Below are 26,347 nucleotides of genomic sequence, written 5' to 3' on the forward strand. Positions count from 1 at the left end.
TGTCATTATCACACACTATTTAGTTCAGTTCCTTGCACCCTATTATTATGAGGTGTTGTTTGTTTTGTGACACACTTCTATGCAGAGTGCTGTTTTTCCCTGTCATTTAATCCTCCTGTGTATGATGGTGAGGCAGGCAAACACTAACTACGCCTTTTGAGTATTCCCTGCCTGTACTGTAGCCTATCAGATTTCCTGTTAGCAACCAATTGCCTGATCTCCCTGACTACGTTACTAGCCTGTTCCATGCCTGTACTGTTGCCCTTTTGGATCCCTTGTGTATGACCTTCTGCCTGCCTCTGGACCCAGCTACCTGCCTCCTCCTGTGGTCCTTTACAAATAAACACCTGCTGCGCCCTGAGCTTGAAACCAGCTCTCTGTCTCCTATCGTGTTCATTACACAAACAGTCTGTCATTCAGAAAAGGAAGTCTTGTCACCTTAGTGCAGACAATATTTACAATGGTAAATGAGCTAAACGGCTGAATCATCCTGAATCAATACATCCTCTCAAAACAAGCAACATCAACCTACAAGAACACGCCCCATCTTTCTCAGAGGCCTGTGTTGTAGGCTACACAGTAACATTGTGAATGTCGCCAACCGTCAGCTCTGTCAGATGAGTTAATTAGAGCATGTGAAATGGAAGCAGTGATAAATATTTCACCACTGTCAACCCTGGTATTTTCTTGGGTTCTGTCCCCTTTCCTGCATCATGTCCCATTGCTTCCACCACCACAACAGATATCAGCAGAATTTTTGCAAGCTCCTCTCATGTCATTCACAGTGGCTGAATTGTCAGTGTGCAGGCAGTCCCTGTGTCCCAAATCCTGGTGCTCTTTACACAGATCAGTTCCCTAGATGTACCCCGTGACTCAACTAAGACAGGCCCAAAATGTATAAAGTATATAACAGTAGTCTTCGATGATGAAGTAGGTTAGTCTAACTGTCCCATCAACATTACAGTACTAAAGGCTGTAACCGTGTTTATCTTGCTGCCATCGTTAAAGTGGCTCCCTAGTTCTCATGGCCACAGCTGCCTATACAATGTGGCGACGTCACAGTTCCTCTAGCTGCCAGAAATAGGACATGCTGGGTATTGTTTGACCAGGCTGCTTAGGCCCTGGACTGTGGGAAAATGTATTGAATTATGTATGTTACATGCCACATGACTGGTTCACTTCTGTGGGGATGTAATAGTGGGATTCTGGAGTGTGTGGGGTGGAGGCAGGTAGGTGATGTAATACAAGGTTGAATTCTATTTCTCTGGCATCACATAGCTGTTATGATTTGTTCTTCTCAGTCGAAAGGTTTTTCATTGCAACATACGAGCATTTCATTCTGTGTTTTCACTGCGACATCACTCATACTGCAGTCTATTGTTATTCTCTCATATACACTGTGTACAAAATATTAAGACTACCTGCTCTTTCCAAGACAGCCTGACCAGGTGAATCCAGGTGAACGCTATGATCCCTTATTGATGTCATTTGTTAAATCCACTTCAATCCGTGTAGATGAAGGGCAGGATACAATTTAAATGAGGATGTTTAAGCCTTGAGACAATTGAGACATGGATTGTGTATGTGCCATTCAGAGGGTGAATCGGCAAGACAAAGATGTGCCTTTGAACAGGGTGTGGTAGTTAGTGCCAGGCACACCGGTTTGTGTCAAAAACTGCAACGCTGCTGGGTTTTTCACACTCAAAGGTTTCCGGTGTATCAAGAATGGATGGTGGACCAAAGGAAATCCAGGCATTTTGACAACTGTGGAAAGCATTGTAGTCAACATGGGCCAGCATCACTGTGAAACTCTTTCGACACCTCAGAGTCCATGCCCTGACGACTTGAGGCTGTTCTGAGGGCAAAAGGGGGAGGTGCAACTCAATATTAGGATGTTGTCCTTAATGTTTTGTACACTCTGTGTATAATGTACCTTCAATGTCAATACCCTATACATTACAATGATGTCACTTTCCAAATTGTATTCCCTCATGAAATCTAAATGGGCAAAATGGGAATAAAACAGTTGTTTCTCTCATGCAAGCAGGTCCAAAAGATTCCCATAATGTCTCATCAATAATTGCAGTCTACAAAAGTACAGTAAAGTTCAATATCTGAGCATCCAGACATAATATTTGAACATTGTCTATCCCAACAGACCTGTCCTTCTATCAGAAAGATACTGTCGATGGTTGGGTAAACAGAAGAGATTCAACTGTGTGTGTGGTCTGCCCCAGCAACAGTGAGCCCCCTCCTTCTATCCCTTCATACACACACACTGTGACCCAACTGAAGCCGTCGATCAGGTCAGACCAGTGCCAAGCAACATAAATTAACCTGGGGGGGGGATGCCTGGCAGTGTGTGTGTGAGCACCTACTTGCCTCAGGGAAGCAAGAATGGAAAACAAGAGCAGACACATTGAAGAGGCGGGAGGCACCGACTTGGGAGCGCAAATGAACGGATACTCAGAGCGATTCAATTCTTCCCATTTTTACAGCCTTACAGTTAATTACCTTCACAACCTGTGGTGTTTGACAACAGTCACACCTTGCTCACACACATGTGAAGTGAAGCTCATAGCTGTGGAGGCCCACAGTCATGTTTGACCACATGGTGGCAGTGGAGAGTTGCAGTAGATGAGTCACACCGTGCTCATCTACTTCTTCCTCCTCCAGCCACAGAGAAAAGCAGAAAAGAGGAACCGTTTGCATAATTGGGCAGCAGACAGGGGCAAACAGGCATTGTTGGTTCTGGACCTGTACAGCAAACAGCTGCATGTGTAACTCAAAACCCTCAGCCAATTTCACACACCTCCAGGGGATAGGTTCATTACAAAAATATAATCAAAATCAAATGGGATGCCATCAAATAATATCTCATGGGATCTGTTGGTTCAAGCATCATGCCAAGATAAAGTGATCAGAGGTTATGGTTGCAGGCTTCTGTACTGTCCGGCAACACTGAGGGAGTGAGTGCACACCTGCGTGTTTGAGGGTGTTGGTCATGTTATTTTGGGAAACAGGAAAGGGCTGCAGCAGGATCAGCCTGAGATTACAGTTGGATGAGGACTTACACAAGTCTTCTTCCACAACAGAAATATCACACAACAAATATTTTACAGAGACCCCTCAACCCTAGTGCTTCTGTCTCATGTATAGACACGTATAAATATACCTTAAACCATGTATAAACATACATAGACTGTAAGCTATACACATTCTCAAACTCATTGATGTAAACACACTGCACAATACACACATACTTCAAATTACTATATTGGGCAATAGATTACTGTTCTGAATCAATATGTTCACCTTATGAACAAGGCCTGATGTTGACGTTTGTGCTGAGCATCTAGGTGCCTGTCAAAGTCAGATTGGGGTGTGGTCTATCTGTCGGTCTGTTCTTACAAATGGAGAACATGAGCTGTTTCTGTCTGTATGTCTGTCTCAACTCAGCGCCCCAAAAATCCACAGTGACTCATCTACTGTAACTCTCCACTGCCACCATGCGGTCAAACATTACTGCAGGCCATCATAGCCATGATCTCAACTTCACTTTGCCCAGCAACAGCCACACTGTGGAGTCTATATAAAAATCACCTCCAATGACGGGGCCCAGGAGAAAAATGAAAAACGTAAAAATTCTGTAATTCCCCCTGAGCTGCTCATATAAACTGTACCCAAAAACAGAAGGGTGACCCAAACTAAATCTCAATGTCTTGGAAAATGAATGATCCTCTTCCTTTGTGTGAGAAAACTAACAAAAGTGTAGTCTTTCTACATATAGCCATGTAGGTGGTGGCCCTTTAACCTGAGCAGGCCTCACTCCAGTGTTAGACTGCCCTTCAGTTTGGGTCTGGAGCTATTCCTGAAGATGAAAAACTCCTGACCATAAATCATCATTGGGTAAGCATAATTGGGAGTCAATCTATAGTTGTGTATTTTTCTAACCAAGGTCTGAGATTTATATGGACTGATTGAGACCCAGTCTGTTATGGCTGGTTTATAAACCTAACAGACACCGCCTGAAGTGAAACAGTCCCTGTGAAGTTACATAAGCAGAGCGTCCACATCAAGGCCAGAAAGTAACATTCCATAAACCCTTCCAGGATAAACAGACAACAGCAAGTAAACAAGTTATAAAACAAGACATTTAAGTAAAACAAGCCAAATGGAGCTGCAAGAACTATAGTCCCAGAATATTTCCTATTTAATCTATCCCATACTTACCAGGTTGATAGTAGAGACAACACTAAGAAAAGGACTCAAAACATCTCGCAGTAGACACGTCTTGGGGTATTCCACAAAGTTTTAAATAAATACTTGAGATTTATCTTCCTCGATGAGTCATTTGCATGTAACGGTCTCGGTCTCCTTAACATGCTCTTATTCAGTTTTGTACTGTGGCTTAAGTTGGTTCAGCTTCCTCTTCAGAGACACTATATATACAAAAGTATGTGGACACCCTTTCAAATGAGTGTATTCGGCTATTTTAACCACACCGGTTGCTGACAGGTGTATAAAAAAATATAAAAAATATAGCACACAGCCATGCAATCTCCATAGACAAACAATGGCATTAGAAAGGCCTTACTGAAGTGCTCAGTGACTTTCAACGTGCCACCGTCATAAAACGCCAACAAGTCAGTTGGTAATGTTTCTGCCCTGGTCAACAACTGTAAGTGCGGTTATTGTGAAGTGGAAACGTGTAGGAGCATCAACGGCTCAGCCCCGAATTGGTAGGTCACACAAGCTAAAAGAACAGGACCACAGAGCTGAATCGCGTAAAAACTGTCTGTCCTCGGTTTCAACACTCACTACAGATTTCCAAACAGCCTCTGGAAGCAACATTGGCATAATAACTGTTCGTTGAGAGCTTCATGAAATGGGTTTCCATGGCCGAGCAGCTGCCAAAAAGCCTAAGATCGCAACGCCCAGCATCGGCTGGAGTGGTGTAAAGCTCGCCATCATCGGAACTCTGGAGCAGTGGAAACGCGTTCTCTCGAGTGATGAATCATGCTCACCATCTGATAGTCCAACGGATGAATCTGGGTTTGGCGGATGCCAGGAGAACACTACCTACCCGAATGCATAGTGCCAACTATAAAGTTTGGTGGAGGAGGAATAATGGTCTGGGGCCATTTTTCATGGTTCGAGTGAAGCCCCTTAGTTTCAGTGAATACGACATTCTGTGCTTCCAACTTTGCGGCAACAGTTTGGGGAAAGCCCTTTCCTGTTTCAGCATGACAATACCCCTTGTGCACAAAGCGAGGTCCATATAGAAATGGTTTGTCAAGATAGGTGTGGAAGAACTTGACTGGCCTGCACAAAGCCCTGACCACAACCCCATCGAACACCTTTGGGATTAATTGGAACGCTGACTGCAAGCCAGGCCTGATCGCTAAACATTAGTGCTGACCTCACTAATGCTCGTGGCTGAACGGAAGCAAGTCACCCACTAGATGTTGGAACATTGCTGCGAAAGCCTTCCCAGAAGAGTAGAAGCTATTATGGCAGCAAGGGGGCTCCAACTCCATATTAATGCCCATGATTTTAGAATGAGATGTTCAACAAGATGTCCACATACTTTTGGTCATTTAATGTCACATCGCAATGAAATGACGATAGCTAAATCTTTCTTTCTGAACACTTCAAGGAAAACAATCAGAAACCAAATACATCTCAGGCATCTCTTATTCCAGAAAAAAATGCTATATCTTCTTTTATAAATAAACAAGTCATAACACCAGCCAAAAGAGGAGCTACACATGTCATACGGATCAGGAGAAACAACTAAATAATTACACTTAAATAAGACATTGTAAAGGCCTCAGAGAGTTAACATTGATAATCACAGTTAAATCATCCAATTCACATTGACCATACATCATATACATAGCAGAAGAGAAACAAGACATGAAACAATAGTTTAACCCCATTTCCTTCCCAGAGACACTTACATTGTCTCTTATACATTACCATTGTTGTTTTGGACTATCATTTAGATTATCATAGTTTGATTACATGTTCATAAACCATGTCAAGTTACAGTAGGCAAATTGTTTTAATGTCTTAATTTTACTGAAAGTAAAAAATAAATTTGTAAAAAAAAAAAAGTTACATTTAGATTATGTCTACCAATAAGTGAGTTTAACCCCAAATCACTTACATCTACATACATACCAATTTCAGGACTCTTTTGCATTTCTTTCAGATGCACTACTACTTCACCACTCTATTGAGGCCCATGACTGGGCAAGACGCAGGCTTAAGGTTCTGCATCCATTTCCCTAGTCATGTAGATATGAGTGCAGAAAAGCCATTTAAACAGGAGCACATTCTCATATGTAGACCTTCTACTCCATTCGGTGGTTTCTATCTCTCTGGGTCTTACCATTCGGTGGTTTCTATCGCTCTGGGTCTTACCATTCGGTGGTTTCTATCTCTCTGGGTCTTACATGTGTCTCTCACCATAGTCAGCAGGGATTGAACAGAAACATAACATCCAAACTAAAGACAACCCAATACAATCGGTATTGTATTATTTTTCAGTCATACAAATTATTTTTTGGTACGTGTCAGGTCTTTTTTAAATATTTGTTTTTATACTAAATGTGCAATATTAAGAAAATTAGATAAGTCACACCATCATGGACTTGACACAGTTATGTGGTCAGCTTAGTTCTGGTGCATCATGAAAGTCACCAGTTATATTATCTTGACCTCTTATTCCCTCCCTAAGAGAGGGGACAAAGGAAGCTGAGAGATAGCGTGACATAATTCAGTCAACCCTAATGTCTAAGGGAGTCAAAGACATTGCCCTCATATCAAGTCTGATGAGTGGGTTTAAGTGAATCACCATGCATGGTCCTAGCAGTTGTGGTGGCAGCTGAGCGGTCATCGGGGTCTCTTGCGCGTGACGAAGATAAGGACCCTGCGGATGGCAATGAGGCGGTCCTTGAGGGAGGGCATGGCCAGGATGGTGAGCTGGGCACGGTTGTCCAGAGGCAGCACAGCCAATAGCCACCAAGCCCACGCTGGACCACTGGGATTACTCTGGAGGGAGGGATAAATGCAGCCCATTCAATCCCTATATGGCATACAAGTGTGATTCTCACCAGGTGTGTGTGTGTGTAATGGTTAGGTTACCTGTGGGTCAGGGTCCTTCCCAGGCAAGTGCCCAAAGTGGCTGATTATCTGGCTCTTCATGTTATCTTTGAGGGAGGTGAACCAGCCACTGGCCTGGTCGTACACAGAGACATAAAGCTTCTGCATCTCTGCTAGTTCCTGGCCCTCCACCTGACCACAAAATATATAATGCAGTTAGCACACAAAGTACACACACAATGGAACACACACGGTTGGGATGGAAGACTGAGGATCACATACACACTCAAATCATACACATATCAAACACACACACAAAACTTACAAAAGTGAGGATATGAATATCTATCAAGATCTATCCAAATACCTCTAATGCACTCTTTGTATCCACATGCATGCAAAACCTTCCTCACACACAGCATTAGCCAGTACACACACACCTTCTTATCCTCCATGTACTCGATCTTGGCCGTGTTGTACCCGTCTCTCTGACCGTGGCTCAGCACTTTGAAGCGGGACACTCCAATGGTGTCGACCACGGACCTCCCATCGGGGAAGAACTTGACATCCCGGACCTCCAGCATGCAGCCATAGTCGGCGAAACCCTTCAACTCGTCAGCGATGCACATGCCAAACCGCTTGGTTCCGGTCTCCATGGAGCGGCGGATCATGAGGCGGTAGCATGGTTCGAAGACGTGCAGTGGACAGGGGATGGTGGGGAAGGCCATGGTGCAGACAAAGATTGGCACTTCCAGCTTCAAGCTAGGGTGTAAGGAGGGTAATGAGATTGGTTAGCAATTAGCTGAAAAAGCAGGACTGTTGAAGTGCAGTTAACTCACTGGCGATGCTACTACGTGATTCATTTACCATAAAATCAATAGCTATGTAAAGTGATCAAATCTGTGTTTGTGTGCTAATGCGTTTGTGAGTGTGCGGGACTCACTTCGACAGTTCCTTCATCTCCTCCTCGTGGATCTTCTTCCTCTCCGCCAGCTCGTCTCCAAGGTAACGCTGCAGCACCTCCTCCATCAGCAGAGTCTTGTTGTACCCTCTAGTGGCCAGATACTGGTATTATACAGAACACAGAGGAATAGGATGTTACATTCACATTCTACTGAATCATCCATGTCTTTGGTGAATTAGCCTTTAATTATATATTGTCCCAATATACTACTTCACTCCCTGTGTCGGAGGAAGCTTTGTGCTAACTTTTTGGGTCACACTAAACCATCCCTCAGACACTCAACACAGAACAGAGATTACATTGTATTACAGACAGCCCTAAGCCACCATTTTTCATAATCACCAGGTCTGCCTTAAGCCATCTATCCACATATAGAGTACAGCTACTTTCTGTGTGTGTTTACCTCTGAGAGGTTCTCTTTGCAAAGAGGGCAATTGGGGTTGTGGTCCAGACAGCGCTCCAGACACTTGAGGCAGAAGGTGTGTCCACAGGGGGTGGTGACGGGCTCATAGAACAGTCTGGAGGAAACACAATAACATAGGCTTTATCAGTTGAAGTAATTGTCAGTATGGACTGAAAATCAAACACTGAGTCGCTAATCATAAATGCATAATTGTGTGGTGGTTGGTGGTCCTCTTACCTCATACAGAGGGAGCACTCCATATCTCTACTGTCGAGCAGGTCTGCAGCCACTGTCCTCCTCATAGGGGAAGCAGTAGGAGGGTGAGAGGAGGAATAGGCTTCATCTGGTCTGGGCAGTTTGGAGGGGGTGTTGAAGGTTAGGCTGTCCCCACTATGTCTCCTCTTGAGGCCTCCTGGGGGGGCAGGCAGGGCAGCCAGGACATTGGCCAGGCTCTTGGCGTCTTCTAGCAGCGGCTTCTCAGCTTCACTGCTGGGGGACAGGGGGTGTTTGGAGGAGTAGGAGGGACCCTCGCGAGGAGAACTCTTACTTGCAATAAACACTGGGTCCTGGAGAGGAGAAGAGTGGAGTTACTATGAGAAGTAGATGTGTGGGGAGGTAAGTGTGTGTGTGTGTGTGTGTGTGTGTGTGTGTGTGTGTGTGTGTGTGTGTGTGTGTGTGTGTGTGTGTGTGTGTGTGTGTGTGTGTGTGTGTGTGTGTGTGTGTGTCGACCTGAGAGGAGCAGCCAGGCCTTTGTCGGGTGGTGAGGGGGTGTAGAGAGCTGAGCAGGGCGGGGGGCTTGAGGCGGCGAGTGGAGGGACCACCTTGTAGGGGATGTAGGGGAGTGGGCTGACCATCCTTTTCAAACGCTGACGAGAACAGCTCACTAAGCAGCTACAGAAAACACACACTGTCAGTCAACACGCTCATACAATGTCACAGCATTCATAAGTAGCTTATAACTAGTACCCAGAGTTTAAAAGGGAATATGGTGGAAATACAGGACAATGGCTCAAACTGGACAGACCGTCTTGACATAGTACTAGTGGTGGAAAAAGTACCCAATTGTCATACTTGAGTAAAAGTAAAGATATCTTAATAGAAAATGACTCAAGTAGAAGTGAAAGTCACCCAGTAAATTACTACTTGAGTAAAAGTATTTGGTTTTAAAGTATCAAAGTAAACGTAATATACAAACGAAGCATGCGTGTTTAGTGAGTCCACCAGATTAGAGGCAGTAGGGGATGTTAATAAGTGTGAGAATTGGAACATTTTCCTGTCCTGCTACGCATTCAAAATGTAATGAGTACTTTGGAGTTTTAGGGAAAATATAGTGAAGTAAAAGTTTTTAAAATATATAAATAGAGTACAGATACCACAAAAACGACTTAAGTAGTATTTTTACTTTACACCACCGGACAGTACATATTGCAGTGAATATGTAACAGCAGTGGAGCTACTAAAACAGGCCACAGTGACAGCAGGGGATAGGCCTAGAATAGCTCCCCAGCTAAGACAGCTGGAATGGGGACATTGCGTCATCACCTAGTGTGGAGCAGAGCAGGATTTAAAACAAAACTAATCCGGTCTGGTAAGCATGGAGACAGATTTACACTGTCATATAGTACATAGTAATACTGCATTTTTATATAATTGTGATGTGACATTAAGGGGTATTACATTTGTGCTTAAGTCTGTGTAATTGAAGTAAATGGACAAAAGTTTTTTTAAACTTGTGTATTACCTTCTGAGCTTCCAGCTTCACCGTCATCCAATCAGGCTTGAGCGCTACACACATGAAGTACTCCTTTAAGGCCTCATCATTATAGTTGGCTTTACTCAGGGCTGAGGCCTTGATGTAGTGGGCCTGGGAAAAACCACAGACAAGAGGGCGTTTTGAGTAGGGAAACACCAAAGTGAGTAGGAAATACTCTGATGGCATTTCAACTATACCTCTAAAGTATATTCAACACTGATAATCTATAATCTGAATATTGTTTCAGTGAGCGCACTAAACGACCTAAGAGAGATAACCATTTAAAAACAGAGGAAACATGGGAATATAAGGTCATTCTTGTCATAACCCCTCGGTTATATTTTCAGGGGCTCTTCAACCTGGTCAACATAAGCTCTTCCATATTGACACTAGTGCCTGGTTTTCAGGTCTATATGATCTATTTTGCATGTCTATCAGCTGCTATAATTTGCATATTAACATACAGAAGCTTGTAGCATCCAACCTCACTTACGAAAAGACTTGGCAGCATCCAATAATACTTTCACACATAGACTATACATGCTCAGGACTGTATGTATTGGGTGCTGACTGGGTCAGACTGTGGTTGTGAAGATGTGATGGGTAGTTCATGACACGACTAGAGACAGGTTAAGCCAAGGCCCAGATATACAGACACCATCTGGTGGTCTAAGTCTATACTCTGCTGGGTTAGGTAGATTGAGTTACATATCAATTTCTCTCACCTTTGGACAGAGAGGTTTGAGTCTGCACAAGCTCTCTGCGTCCTGGATGGCCTGGCTGTAGTTCCTACTGTCCATGTGCAGCTCAGCACGCTGTCCCAGTAGCCTACCTATAGATGGCGCTGTAGAACAGAGAGAACACAGGAAGAATGACAAAATGTTATTTACACCTTTCCACACAGGTACAATGTTGTCCGTGTATACAATACCACAAAGAACAGTATCAGTTACTATGCAACAATATGTCAACTTATTTAATGTGTCTTTTCTGCAGAAATGTAATTCGACATTGGATGTTATTCACCCCGCACAGTATGAGTAGGGAACACTGGACCAAACCGGAGCATTTCCCTTGAACCAAAATACTGCACCATAGTCGACCATGCAGTCTTTGCCAAGAATAGGTCTACAATGACATGCAACAACCTTCTGGCTAGTGAGAAGGGGAGGGGAGAGAAGAGAGGGTCAACATTCTATTCTGATGAATGATTCTGTCCTGTGTGGCTCAGTTGGTAGAGCATGGCATTTGCACTCACTACTATAAGCCACTCTGGATAAGAACATCTGGTAAATTACTCAAATGTAAAAAGTTGAGGCCTCCCGAGTAGCGTGGCGGTCTAAGGCGTCACTACACACCCAGGTTCGATCCCAGGCTGTGTCCCATAGAGTCCCATAGGGCAGCACACAATTGGCCCAGCGTCATCCGGGTTAGGGGATGTCCTTGGCCCATCGCACTCTAGCAACTCCTTGTGGTGGGCCGGGCGCCTGCAGGCTGACTTCAGTCGTAAGTTGAACGGTGTTTCCTCCGACACATTGGTGCAGCTGGCTTCCGTGTTAAGCAGACGGGTGTTAAGAAGCGCGGTTTGGTGGGTCATGTTTTGGAGGACGCATGACTCAACCTTAGCCTCTCCCAAGCTCGTTGGGGAGTTTCAGTGATGAGACAAGATTGTAATTGGATATCACGAAATTGGGGAGAAAAAAGGCGGTATTTTAACATGTAAAAGTTTATGAATCTTTGGCGCAGTGGATGATATGCTGCCTCTGTGGGTAAAAACAGTCTGCGTCACCCCCCCCCCTCCTGACTTAAATAAGCAGGTCAGTAGCCGACATTAAAGCAAAAAGAATGGGGTCAGTCAGAGCTTCTGTGCTATGCTGTTGGGCCGGCCTCTACTGAAGCACCAAAGGACCTCTGATGCTGGCTCGCTCTCATTCCTGACTATGCCTAAAAGCTCTCTCTGTAGTAAGGGTCAGCACAGGAGTTTTTTCTAGGGAGTGAGGCTAATTACGGGCCCAAGATTATCCTGGTAAAACTCAGGTCACAAGGTTGGGGAAAACAACTCCTGGCCATCTATATGGAGTGAACTGTCCAGGGCTGACCTGGTGTTTCAACTTTAAATCAAATCCAATTTTATTGGTCACATACACATGGTTAGCAGATGTTAATGAGAGTGTAGCGAAATGCTTGTGCTTCTAGTTCCGACCATGCAGTAAAATCTAACAAGTAGATTTTAGGAGTGACCTGCATGCCTGCATCTTGCCTAAAATGAGAAACATGTGGAGCATGTTGGAGAAAATAAACCTAACTGGGGCCTGTCTGTGGTTTATACTGTTTTTCCATTCAAAAGGAGAGTGAATTTGAAAACCTATATGAATAATACCTTAACATAACTTAGGAATAATAAAAAAAATAGCAGTAGTGGACTACCCTTTAATTTAAAATGTAGTGTATTTTAGAGAGATCAGGGTAATGCATTAATTATCATGGTAAAGCTTTCATAAGAGTCCAACTTACATCAGGAGTTGCAAAAGAGGACTTGTTTTTACTGGGTTAAATAATGGCCATATTGCAGGTGATGCGACTCGAGGAAATACAAGCAACTTATTCCACCATTTGAAACACAGGTATGTAATACAGCATGCCGAATGAATGCCGGAAACTTAGGAAGAGGCCAACAAGCGCCATCACAAGATAAAACAAAGCCAAGGCAAGAATCCATTACAGAATTGCTTGCACACACAACTCCCTATGAAACACAATCTCACCGATGGAATGAAATAACAGATGCCATAACTTACAACATTGCATTTTGATTGTGTTTGGAGCAAATAATATTCTACAATTACCAAACGCCAATATACTAATGGACTTGTACATGGTTTGAAATAAGGTTACATTTCAAATCAGCAATAAATGCAAAACAAAATGAATGTTTAAAAAAAATAGGTATGTTTCTGTAGCAGCATTATATTATCTTAGAAATCATATGCTGGACTTTCTTTGACCTGGTGTAAAAAGGGCGCTAACAGAGAGTAACTGTAGTCTTGCTAACACCAGCCTCTCTACGTCCTTGCAGCTGGCTGTGTAGAAACGTGGGTCATGTGTCTGCCAGGCCAGCGTACACGCTGACCACACTGCCCGTGTTGCCATATAAATTTACACATACATGTTATTCAATCATTTCATCCAAACTGCTAGAGAGCGTATGCGTAGCCAGGAGCAAAAATAGAACGTGGTTCCATTTGACGCTTGATGCCCTGAAAGTCCGACCTATCCCATCTCGTTATTGTTTTTTTGGAGCATATACCCACGTGGGTGATTGAAAGATGAACTGAGGTACACATTCCAGTCAAAGTTGGTTGCCAACCACCATATAAAGTCCACAGAATAATAAGACTGAAGGACAAGAGATTACTATAAACTAATTAGGTTTCCCCTTTTATCTGAGGATTAATAACACACAATTGTGTGTGACTAAAAATGGGTGAAAATTCTACAAAAGATCCAGAAAAAAAGGACCTTGTGCATTTCAGTGAAAATAACAACCCAATGTTTATACCCAAAGACAAATTAGCAACCAACAGCAAGCTAGCTTGCTAAATGTTTCATGTTTTTCGACCTGTCCCCAACTTGATATAGTTGATTCCGAGTTTTCCTCCTAGTGTGGATGGACAAAGTCAATATGCTCGTGCCGGGTCTAGTCAGCATGTAACATGCTGATCACACTGCCTGCGTGAGACTTGCAAAATACATTTACACATACATGTTATTCAATCATTTCATCAGCATGCTAGCTAAATGTCCATGAATGTTTCAACCTATCGCCAAAAATAACACTGAACAAAAATATTTTAAAATTGCAACAATTTCTACGATTTTACTGAGTTACAGTTCATACAGTGTAAGGAAATCTATCAATTGAAATATTTTCATTAAGATCTAAATCTATGGATTTCACATGACTGGGAGTAGAAATATGAATCTATTGGTCACAGATACCTTAAAAAAAAGTAGGGGTGAGGATCAGAAAACCAATCAGTATCTGGTGTGACCACCATTTGCCTCATGCAGCGTGACACATCTCCTTCACAGTTGATCAGGCTGTTGATTGGGGCCTGTGGAATGTTGCCCCATTCCTCTTCAATGACTGTGCGAAGTTGCTGGATATTGACGAGAACTGGAAAACCCTGTCATACTCGTCGATCCAGAGCATCCCAAATATGCTCAATGGGTGACATGTCTGGTGAGTATGCAGGCCATGGAAAAACTGGGATATTTTCAGCTTCCAGGAATTGTGTACAGATCCTTGTGACACGAGGCTGTGCATTACCATGCTGAAACATGAGGTGGCAGAAGAATGGCACAACAATGGGCCTCAGGATCTTGTCACAGTATCTCTGTGCATTCAACTTGCCATCGATAAAATGCAATTGTGTTAGTTGTCCGTAGCCTATTCCTGCCCATACCATAACCCCAGCTAACCGTCCTCCCACACACCATCTGTCCGGTACAGTTGAAACAGGTGTTCATCTGTGAAGAGCACATTTCTCCAGCAACTGAAGTTGGTTACGACCCTGGTGAGGATGACGAGCACGCAGATGACCTTAACAGAGACGGTTTCTGACAGTTAATGCAGAAATTATTTGGTTGTGCAAACCCAGTTTCATCAGCTGTATGGGTTTCTGATCTCAGACAATACTGCAGGTGAAGAAGCCAGATGTGGAGGTCTAAGGCTGGAATGGTTAGAGGTGGTCTGCGGTTGTGAGGCCGGTTGGACGTCCTGCCAAAATCTCTAAAACAACATTGAGTCGGCTTATGGTAGAGAAATTAACATTAAATTATCTGGGAACAGCTTTGGTGGACATTCTTGCAGTCAGCATGCCAATTTCTCACTCCCTCAAAACTTAAGACATCTGTGGCATTGTGTGTTGTGACAAAAGTTCACATTTTAGAGTGGCTTTTTATTGTCCCCCAGCACAAGGTGCACCTGTGTAATGACCATGTTGTATAATCAGCTTCTTGAAATGCCACACCTGTCAGGTGGATGGATTTAATTTCCGCCCATGAAACATGGGCCCTACACTTTACATGTTGCAATTATATTTTTGTTCAGAATAGATGATGCATCATGGGTGAATAAAACTGTTTAAAAAAAATTGAGTTTTTACAGCAACTTTTTTTTTTAAAAGTGTTACATAATGAGAAGCATGTCCCATTTCTTTAGATAATACATATTATAGTTTCATGTATGCCTCAACTAGTATAAATCATATCAGTGTTACGGAAGAAACTGCAACAACATTGTGTTTTATGCAAATAAATGTGGTTTTTGTAAAGTAAAATTGTGTAAAATAACCAGAGAATTTCATTCAGAAGCATTTCTGTAATGAGAATTTTGGGTGAAAATTTACAAAATTCTGGCAAAATGTCAAATGTATTTAAAATAAGACACGGTGTCAAACTAGGCATCTTAGTCTTCAAAATTAGGTAATTGTTGCAGATGCATAATGTTTTTCAAACTCAAATTTCTACTGCCATGGTTGAAACTGAGAAACACCGCAATGCTGATTTTAAAGAACCTATGTAGATGTCGAGGATTTGCCACTTATTTAGGCTGCCATGGCCTCTGCTCCAGAGACCATGTTGCCTAAGGCAGGTTGACATTTATTGTCATGAATCTTGCTCTGGAGGCAGAGCAATTTTCACTAGATGGGCCAGCTGCTAAGTCAAAATGAGCTATATCATAGAAATTCTAGAAAACAACCATTTGCTTTTTGGCTTTAAAAAGGTGCAAAATGCTAGCTAGTGACCACTCTGCAGAGCTGCCTCCAGGTCAAGATTCATGACAAATGCCAACATGCTTACATCCAATAATGTAATATGTCCCAATAAAAGGCCTACTTATTCTACATAGCCAGTGAGGAAAAGACAACACGCAGTCCAGTCAATTTTAATTTAACAGCATAACCAGTGTGAACATTATTAAATCAATCCATAGGGTATGTGACCCAGGGTAGAAATGTGGGTTTGGTAATAAAGGGGGGGGGGGGGTTTAAAGGGTTTATGAAAGGATTTCTTCGAGAACTGAAATGGGTACAGTGTCACCCACTATCGGTGACACAATGTAACCTTTATTTAACTAGGCAAGTCACATTGCGTAGTGAAAAGTAGGCTCCCCAGATATTTGGTTTTAAATAGGTAAAAGGGAAACATAAAATACACAATCTGTTCTAAAACATATGAATTCAACAATTGCTCATTCAAACTCACTGTAAATGTTACATTATCTTACCCAGTTCTACGGCTTTGTTGTATTTGTCCAGGGCATCAGTGTAATCGTGCTTCTTTCGTGAGCCCTCACCTTCTATCCAATGTCTCCTGGCTTTACTTTCAGAGTCGAAACATTTATCCAACAAACTACTGAGAATGACATTTACTCTAAACCCAATGGACAGGATCTGTCCGTCTTTTTTGTTCAGTTTATGTTTGCATTGTATGCAATCTTTGACAGTTTCTTCTTCTAAACAATGTTTGCAAAACGTATGGCCGCACTCCAATGTGGTTGGTTCTGACAGTAAACACCTACAAAGGCGGCATGAAAACAAGTCCAAGGGTTCTTCCTCAAACGTCCCATCGGCCTCAACCCCATCGTTTCCATTCCCACTATTATGACAACTCGTTGCCTTCGAATTAATGTTTAACGTTAGCTCCTTCTCGCGAAGAGTCCGTGCAATGTTTTCAACCAGAAGCTGCAATTCGCCTGGCCGAAGTTCGCCAATGTTGGCCGCGGTGCAGTACGAGTCAAGCGCCTCTGCTATCCGCCCGGTCTGGGCCAAAGCGTCAGCTTTGCGCAAACAGAGGCCCCGGTCTGGATGCTGGAGGTCCGCCAGCTGAGAACTATAGATCTCCGCAGCAAGGTCGTAGTCACCTGCCCGGTTTGCTTCCTCTGCCACCTCGAGCATTTCAGGGCATATACCCGCTACTCCAGGGTCGTATACCGGGTGGACAAACTGCGCCGATTTATGAGATTGGATTACCGTATCCATGTTCATCTTGGAATATTACACATAGCAAACTGTGTTCAAAAACTCCTTCTCACAAAACGTCGTCAAACTAACGTTATAAGGTTACGTGTGCCATCGTAAAAGGCTCCTGTCGTCTTCCAAGAGAAGAGCTGGATAGGCCTCGTTCCGCGATAGCCGAATTGAATATGCACCAAACTGGTGACTCCTAAAATGTCAAAATAGTTTGTATGTAGACTTCCCAAATATGTCAGACTATAACGTTGCATGTGCCATAGTGAACGATTCGTGTCGTTTTCCAAGAGAAGAGCTGGTTAAGAGGCCTCATTACACGACAGCCGAATAGAATACGCACCAATCATTTGCTAAAATGTCAAATTAGTTTGCATGTAGACTTCCCGTTTTTCAAACCCGATATATTCGGACTCTGTGTTACAGCACTGTAATGCCTATTTACCTACCAAGCTTTGCTGAATAAACCAGCAAAGTAATTCACGAACTGAGGAAGTAACGTTAAACGTCGAGTCAATCCTCTTGTTTGGCTGACAACGGCGTTACGCCTCCCCAAATAACAGCAAGTAACGCTAGGTATGTACTTCTAGTCAGCTAAACATTGTTGGCAACTCAAATCCTTCATCGGAGGTTGGCAGGCTTTAAAAGTCATTAGAAGGCAAAAGGACGGTTTCCTGGGAGTAACGTTCTGTGGAGCAAAGTTCCGAATGCAATTTCACATTACCTGTTTTTATATAAGAACCGAAACAACCCAATTATTTTCCCTAGCTGGCTAACCTCCCGCGCTCACTGTAGCTGGAAAGCTTATAGTTAGTTTCTCTGCCCGGGTCTTGACATTCAAACTTTTCTTGTTCGGTTATAAGAATTGATGCCAAAATACTATTAAAATGAAAGTATCTGGTCCTCGCTGTACTCCATACTGTAGCTCAGTTAGCTACTTCAAATCCAGCTATGATGATTCGCCGAACGAAGCGCAGGGAAGCACGTGACGGTAAGTGTGAAACGTTATTGGTCCATTAAATGGCTCACTTGTATAACATATCAACATTGCATAACCACTTAACGTCAGTGTAGATCGCCAGGCACTCAGTTCATGTAACAACCTGACATTTATCAACGTTACACTATGTTTTAGAGAAATATATCTGACTAGAGAGACTATCCAGGTATGGTAATAGACTACCTAGACCTAGTTGTTTCATCTTCATTAGAATTGCACTGGTTATATCACTGTTCTGAGGGGGAGGGGTGCATTGTTTTATGTAATCCTTTATATAAGAAGCAGAGCTAGAATTACCCTTACATTTGTTTGAGAACACTGCCAAAACGTATTGCAGTGATTTAAAAGACACAGAAAACAGCAAAGGGTTATTGCTTTAGATAAAGAAAATGATGTCCAAAATGATATACAGTACCTATCAAATATAATTTAGGCAGCAGGCTATTTGTATACTATAAATAATATGTTGAATAATTTGTGCAATCTATTTTGTTGTGGTTCAAAAAAGCTTTGTCATTCTTATACTCTTAGCATATGGATTTGTATTTTTTTTTATGTTCAATGTCGATCATACTGAGTGTAATCCTATCCTTTGAAAATGTGGGCAGAATTACTGGTGGATGTCAGAACATTTAGCCATTGTCAAAACAGAAACTTTAGCCATTATTCAATATGATAAATATGATGACAAGAATATGTCCACCTCAGGTAGCAGGCTACTACTAAGTAGCTACAAATAAGAACACAAATCATCATATCTCAGAGTCAATGTTACCCAACTCTCAGCTAGGTAACAATGTTAACAATGTTAATGTCATTTCAAAGTTGCATAAGGATGACCTCTGCTTTTATGATGACTCACATCTCCCAACATTTCACACACTTATGATGCTGCTGCTGTACCAATCTTAATGAGGGAATGGTCTAAACTTAACAAATAAAATAGAAATTTGAACATTAACAATCACAGGGAAGATAAATCCTTTATCTTTAAGAAAACATGTTTTGTTTAAGGTTACATAACACAGATGTTGCACTCCTCAGGGTAAACTCATTATTTCTCTCATTTTGTATGACCTGTCTAGTCTATGATATAACCCATCCGTCATAGGAAGGAACACAGTGTTCCCTGTTAAGGAGATCCATTGCTCACTTCTGATTAAATACTTAGGGTTATTTTCATGTTATGCACTGTATAAAAATGTATAACAGTTTTAACTCAGGCAAAAGCAGAACAGGCCCTTAGGGTCTCCTCTGGTCAGTATGCATGCAGAAGTCAGAGAGGTGAAGGAAAACCCAAACCTCCGCTACAAGAACAATTTCATCCCCGTAGCACAATAATCCAGGGCCAACCTGAGAGTCTGGTTAAGAAGAGTAGTCCGTAGGTTTCCCATAAGGAAGAAACTCACTATTATATGCATTTCACCACATTCATCACAGTTAAGTAATGAGTATTTACACAGCATGTCATGAGTCACCATGACTACTGTAGTAATGTTATAAGATGCTGACATAAGAGTTAGATTTCATAATAGTTGGCATAAAATAATGCCAAAAGGTGCTGAACTTGTTTGAGAAAAATTGCAGATTTAAGCCAGTAATACAATTGGGGTTATTGACCATATAATTTACTGGTATTTGGAGACCACAAACACAGAACAGGTTTTGACATTATCAGGATAATGTAGGATGTTTATGCCTACACTCTTAGGGGGGGAAACGGTGCTATCTAGAACCTAAAAGGGTTATTCGACTGTCCCAATAAGATAGCCATTTGAATAAACCCTTTTTGGTTCCAGGTAGAACGAACCCAAATAAATTATACCTGGAACCAAAAAGGATTCTCCTGTGGGACAGCAAAAAAAACCTTTGTAGCCCTTTTTTCAAAATATTAAGAAAAAATTAACAATTAATTTGGGAAAAGTCCCAGGTACCACTTACCTAGAATTAAAAAACAATCTGGAGCATCAGACAGGAAAGTTGTTCGCTTGGCATACCTGTTTGGGTAAAACAGTGATAATGCAATACTAACTAATTTGCCATTCCCTAACACTCTATGCAAGGTTCATCACCTATGTTGTGTGGATGACGTATTCTACTGTATATATTAGATTTATATAACGCTTTTCTACCAACTGAGGTACTCAAAGCACTTTACATAGTACGAGGGGAAATCACCTCACCCACCTTCAATGTGCACCACCAACCTGGGTGATGCATGGCGACCATTTTTGTGACACAACGCTCATCACCCATCAGGTGAGAAGTGATATGCCAATTAGAAAGGAGTGGGAGGATTAGGTGGCCTTGATGGAATGGGGCTAGGTTGGGAATTTAGCCAGGACACCAGGGTTAACACCCATACTCTTAAGGTAAGTGCCATTTTTAATGCCCAGAGTTTTAGCACAACCATTTAACATCCCATCCAAAAGACTGCACCCTATACAGGGCAAGGGTGGTATGCTGCTGGCAATTGTTTTAAGTCATAAGTCAAACTAATCATAACCTTTTTACCATTTGAATTTACTACAAACACTTACATCAAACTTCCAAATTATATTTCATGACAATAAGAAAACACATCCTTTAGAATACATATTTATAGATGTAGAAACCTAAGGCAGTGACAAGTCACTGGTTTATATTGCCCATCTTGAAATACCAGTAAAATACATTTAACATGTAATATCATTAGAAATAGTCATAGAACAAGTTTGAGGTTTATACAGTCTATCATAACAGGCTAGACCATTGAATCAATCAGTTATTTTACACAATGCTAACCTGTGGAGATCAGGGCCCGTATCCACAAAGCATCAGAGTAGGAGTGCTGATCCAGGATCTGTCCACAATCTTGTTCACTATGATTTAAAAAGGTAAAAATGATTCTAGATCATCATAGATCCACAGCTGTAGTTCTGAGGGGTAAAAATAAATAAAAAGACCCCTTTCTATCGACACTTTATACTGACACAATGTTAAAAACTGAAACTTTAACATATAATAAAGAGGTACACAGACAGACCATGTATGTATTAAACTAGCCTGCAAATGGATCAAATGAATTCACAAACTCATTTTGAGTATAATGGGTTCCCTGTGTTTGGTTTTAGTATGTTGCCATTGGACTGAAATTGAGAAGTCTCATGATCAGATTTAAAAAGTAATGGTGTGCTCAAGGTGTGCTGGAAAAGAGCTGCAGATAGTGGACAGTCTGTGTCCACTAACAATTGCTGATGAATCCTCTGACATCTTCAAAGACTGCTGTACTATAGTCTGTGTTATAGGCAACTTTATCATACATCAATGGTTTTGGTAAAAGTCCGAAACAAAGAAAGAACAGGGCAAATCTGAAAGGAAAGGGTTGAGGCCTCATCCGCATGGCTTTTGATAAAGCTGTTCCCAGACAATCTCTCAGTTGTTTAGTTCCGTGAGAGATACAATCACCACCTCCCCCTGAAGATATGTTTATAACTAGGGGCTTTTTGTTGAGTTTAAGAGGCAAACAGGGCTATGAGAGAACAACAGTCATGTTGGTTTTGCACTTCTTTAGCCTCAAATTGCCAGCCGTGACCACTTGATGAGGTGATTAGCCAGGGTTGGAATATGCCTTCAGTGGCTACACGTGGTGTGACCACTTGATGAGGTGATTAGCCAGGGTTGGAATATGCCTTCAGTGGCTACACATGGTGTGACCACTTGATGAGGTGATTAGCCAGGGTTGGAATATGCCTTCAGTGGCTACACGTGATGTAACCACTTGATGAGGTGATTAGCCAGGGTTGGGATATGCCTTCAGTGGCTACACGTGGTGTGACCACTTGATGAGGTGATTAGCTAGGGTTGGAATATGCCTTCCAGTGGTTTAGCCAGGGTTGGGATATGCCTTCAGTGGTGTGACCACTTGATGAGGTGATTAGCCAGGGTTGGGATATGCCTTCAGTGGCTACACGTGATGTAACCACTTGATGAGGTGATTAGCCAGGGTTGGGATATGCCTTCAGTGGCTACACGTGACGGTCAGGTCTGGTAACTAGGCTGACAGAAACTTGAGGCTGAAGATAGCTATAGTTCCTCTAAAGGCTTAGTTCAATCAAACCTGTACTCCAGTATTTGCCCATTAGCTATTTTTCCCATTGTCAAATAAAATGACAGATTTTACATTAAAAACATTCTACCACCAGTCCAGTTAGATACCCTCACAGGTAGATACTATACTTCCAGAATACAATCTCTCACTCTCTCACTCTCATTCTCTCACTCTCTCTCTTTCTCACTCACTCACTCAGGAAGTCAAGGTTTAGCCACTAGTGCATTGGGCTGGCCCCATGTAATCCCCTCTAATCAAGGCTATGCCTATTTCATTGCTAGATTTATTTGGATTTGTGGAATGCCATTGGCATAGTTATTGTTTTGATTGTCATTGAATGCAATGTAATTGAATTGACACTACATATGACATTTATATATTTGATTTTAAACAGAATTTCTTCCATCTCCTTTTATTATTGTTATTGCTTGTCACTAATGTGAATGGGGTTTTTCTGGGGTTGCGGTGGCATTTGGGCATGGCAGTTTGGGGGAAATCAACTTAATTTAAAAATATATACAGTACCAGCCAAAAGTTTGGATAAACCTATTCATTCCAGGATTTTCTTTATTTTGACTATTTTCTACAATAACACACATGGAATCATGCTGTAACCAAAAAGTGTTAAACAAATAAAAGTATATTTTATATTTGACATTCTTCAAAGTAGCCACCTTTTGCCTTGTTGACAGCTTTACACACTCTTGGCATTCTCTCAACCAGCTTCATGAGGAAGTCACCTGGAGTGCATTTCAATTAACAGGTGTGCCTTGTTCATTTGTGGAATTTCTTTCTTTCTTAATGCGTTTGAGCCAATCAGCTGTGTTGTGACAAGGTAGGGGTGGTACTGTATACAGAAGATAGCCCTATTTGGTAAAAGACCAAGTCCATATTATGGCAAGAGCAGCTCAAATAAGCAAAGAGAAACGACAGTTCATTATTACTTTAAGACATGAAGGTCAGTCAATCCGGAAAATGTTAAGAACTTTGAAAGTTTCGTCAAGCACAGTCACAAAAACCCTCAAGCGCTATTATGAAACTGGCTCTCATGAGGACCGCCACAGGAAAGGAAGACCCAGAGTTTCCTCTGCTGCAGAGGATAAGTTCATTAGAGTTAACTGCACCTCAGAATGCAGCCCAAATAAATGCTTCACAGAGTTCAAGTAACAGACACATCAACTGTTCAGAGGATTTTTGCTTCCAACCGTCGTATCTTTGTGAGACACAGAGTAGGTGAACGGATGATCTCCGCATGTGTGGTTCCCACCGTGAAGCATGGAGTAGGAGGTGTGGGGGTGCTTTGCTGGGGACACTGTCTGTGATTTATTTAGAATTCAAGGCACACTTAACTAACATGACTACCACAGCATTCTGCAGCGATACGCCATCCCATCTGGTTTGCGCTTAGTGGGACTATCATTTGTTTTTCAACAGGACAATGACCCAACACAGCTCCACGTTGTGTAAGAGCTGTTTGACCAAGAAGGAGAGTGATGGAGTGCTGCATCAGATGACCTGGCCTCCACAATCACCTAACCTCAACCCAATTGAGATGGTTTGGGTTGAGTTGGACCGCAAAGTGAAGGAAAAGCAGCCAACAAGTGCTCAGCATATGTGGGAACACCTTCAAGACTGTTGGAAAAGCATTCCAGATGAAGCTGGTTGAGAGAATGCCAAGATTGTGCAGAGCTGTCATCAAGGTGAAGTGTGGCCACCTTGAATAATCTAAAATCTAAAACATATTTTGATTTGTTTAACACTTTTTGCTTACTATTGGATTCCATATGTGTTAATTCATAGTATTGATGTCTTCACTATTACTTTACAGTGTAGAAAATAGTAAAAATAAAGAAAATCCCTTGAATGAGTAGGTGTGTACAAACTTTTGACTGGTACTGTATATATATATATATTTAAATGTATTTGGGTACATCTTCCCATACTAAGTCAACTAATATGGCAGCTTAATTTTAAGCTTTTTTTTTAACAATTATGATAACATTGGGCCACCAGTAATAGGTGTAAGTAACACCAATGATGAAATTGTAGGTCATTTAGGATTTAATTTTCTTGAATGGAGGCCACAGATGCTCAAACACTTAAGACACATACATTTGTAAAAAGATTAAAAAGTAGTTTAATAGCCTTCTTTGTTTTTATTGATCTACAATATATTAAATATTATTGTTTACATTGTAGCATTCAAGATAATAGATATCTACGGGAACAAGCCAATTTGCTTACCTTCAGAACTTTAAACTATGCATAAACACCAAGTTTTGCACAATAATGGACTTGCATTATGTTTTATCATGAACAGTTCAATATTAACAAAAACATGTATGATGTGTGACTATTTTACATTTTAAAATGTTTTTCAGGGTTGCAAAAGAGAGAGATGCAAATGCCTACGCAATTCAACAACAACCCATATTTTTGGGGGGCAGAATACCATTTTTTTCTTCTGTAATTCACTCAATTGAGGGAGTGAATACATACAATGTTATTTTACGGTTGTCCATATCCCCTGTCCGTTTCACCACATGCAGTCCCAGCTGGACGAGGTAACCGCCCCGCATGTCCCTGTTCTCTCTCTATGATCACCTGTCAGATTCTCTCCCACCTGCAGCACGGTCTCCTCACCTCCACCATGTGCAGCACAGCACGTGGCAGTCAGGGTATCATTAAAGAACACAGCCTCCCAGTCCTACTGCCTGTGTTTCACTGAGGTTATGAAAGAAAACGCAACAGCAAAACATCCACAACAACCATCTATCCCACTGCTGAGTGGGATGATTGTTTAATGAGTTCTTCTCTCTCACACTCACACAGGCACACATACACACAGCTGCAGTCAGGGGGTTTAGAGAGCTCATGGTGTTGTTGCTATGGCAACAGTGTTCAGTTGATCCCCAGTGTAGCAGGTGTCAAAAATAAACCTAATTTTATATTATGCCGTATTCTATCCAGGTAAAATAGCAACACATTATCCTTGAGAATGACACATCAAATGCTCATCAATTTTACAAACCCTTTTTCCATTCCCTTGAGCATTTAGAGGTAATTGTATTTCCTGCCTAAAGCAATCACTATAAACTGTGACGTATGTTTGTGTCTATAGGCTATATGTTTTGTACTGGTGTTGACTATCTTAACCTCCTCAGAGCAAAATAGCATGGTCCATTTTGATATAGTCTCTGTCAAATCTAAATTCATTTAAAGCTCAGTTTTCCTGTTGTCATGTGTGGATGACGTAGTCTGAAATAGGTTCATCAATGATTCACACTATGTATTGCCTATAGTCTCTTCTTACACTATAAATATACATTTATGTGGAGACCCCTTCAAATTTGTGGATTCGGCTATTTCAGCCACACCTGTTGCTGACAGGTATATAAAATCGAGCACACCGTCATGCGATCTCCATAGACAAACATTGGCAGTAGAATGGCCTTACTGAAGAGCTTAGTGACTTTCAACGTGGCACCGTCATAGGATGCCACCTTTCCAACAGGTCAGTTTGTCAAATTTCTGTCCTGCTAGAGCTCCCCCAATCAACTGTAAGTGCTGTTATTGTGAAGTGGAAACGTCTAAGAGCAACAACGGCTCAGCCCTGAAGTGTTAGGCCACACAAGCTCACAGAACGGGAGTGCTGAAGTGCATAGTGCGTAAAAAAATCGCCTGTCCTCGGTTGCATCACTCACTATTGAATTCCAATCTGCCTCTTGAAGCAATTTTAGCACAAGAACTGTTTGTCGGGAGCTTCATGAAATTGGTTTCCTTGGCCGAGCAGCCGCACACAATTCTAAGATCGTAATGCCAAGCGTCGGCTGGAGTGGTGTAAAGCTCACCGACACTGAACTCTGAAGCAGTGGAAAAGCGTTCTTTGGAGTAATGAATCGCGCATAGTGCCAACTATAAAGTTTGGTGGAGGAGGAATAATGGTCTGGGGCTGTTTTTCATGGTTTGGGCTCCTTAGTTCCAGAGAAGGGA

General features: G+C 42.0%; 1 protein-coding gene across 2 annotated transcripts; it reads right to left on the minus strand.

Moving 5' to 3' along the window:
* Positions 1 to 5,587: 5,587 nt before the first annotated feature.
* Positions 5,588 to 20,327, minus strand: LOC124044042 (LON peptidase N-terminal domain and RING finger protein 2-like). 2 transcript variants are annotated; one of them, XM_046363394.1, is made up of 10 exons: positions 20,206 to 20,327; positions 10,956 to 11,074; positions 10,219 to 10,341; positions 9,207 to 9,368; positions 8,715 to 9,043; positions 8,478 to 8,592; positions 8,054 to 8,175; positions 7,551 to 7,872; positions 7,153 to 7,302; positions 5,588 to 7,059 (listed from the first exon to the last, which is right to left on the minus strand). In XM_046363394.1, the coding sequence occupies exons 2-10, from the start codon at positions 11,028 to 11,030 to the stop codon at positions 6,901 to 6,903; spliced, it is 1,557 nt and encodes a 518-aa protein (XP_046219350.1). In that variant the 5' UTR covers positions 11,031 to 11,074; positions 20,206 to 20,327; the 3' UTR covers positions 5,588 to 6,900. The 2 variants fall into 2 exon arrangements, with proteins under 2 accessions (XP_046219350.1, XP_046219349.1); XM_046363393.1 differs by lacking the exon at positions 20,206 to 20,327 and adding an exon at positions 16,523 to 18,200.
* Between the last annotated feature and the right edge of the window lie 6,020 nt (positions 20,328 to 26,347).

This window comes from Oncorhynchus gorbuscha, linkage group LG09 (assembly GCF_021184085.1).
Source record: "Oncorhynchus gorbuscha isolate QuinsamMale2020 ecotype Even-year linkage group LG09, OgorEven_v1.0, whole genome shotgun sequence".
Taxonomy (NCBI): domain Eukaryota; kingdom Metazoa; phylum Chordata; class Actinopteri; order Salmoniformes; family Salmonidae; genus Oncorhynchus; species Oncorhynchus gorbuscha.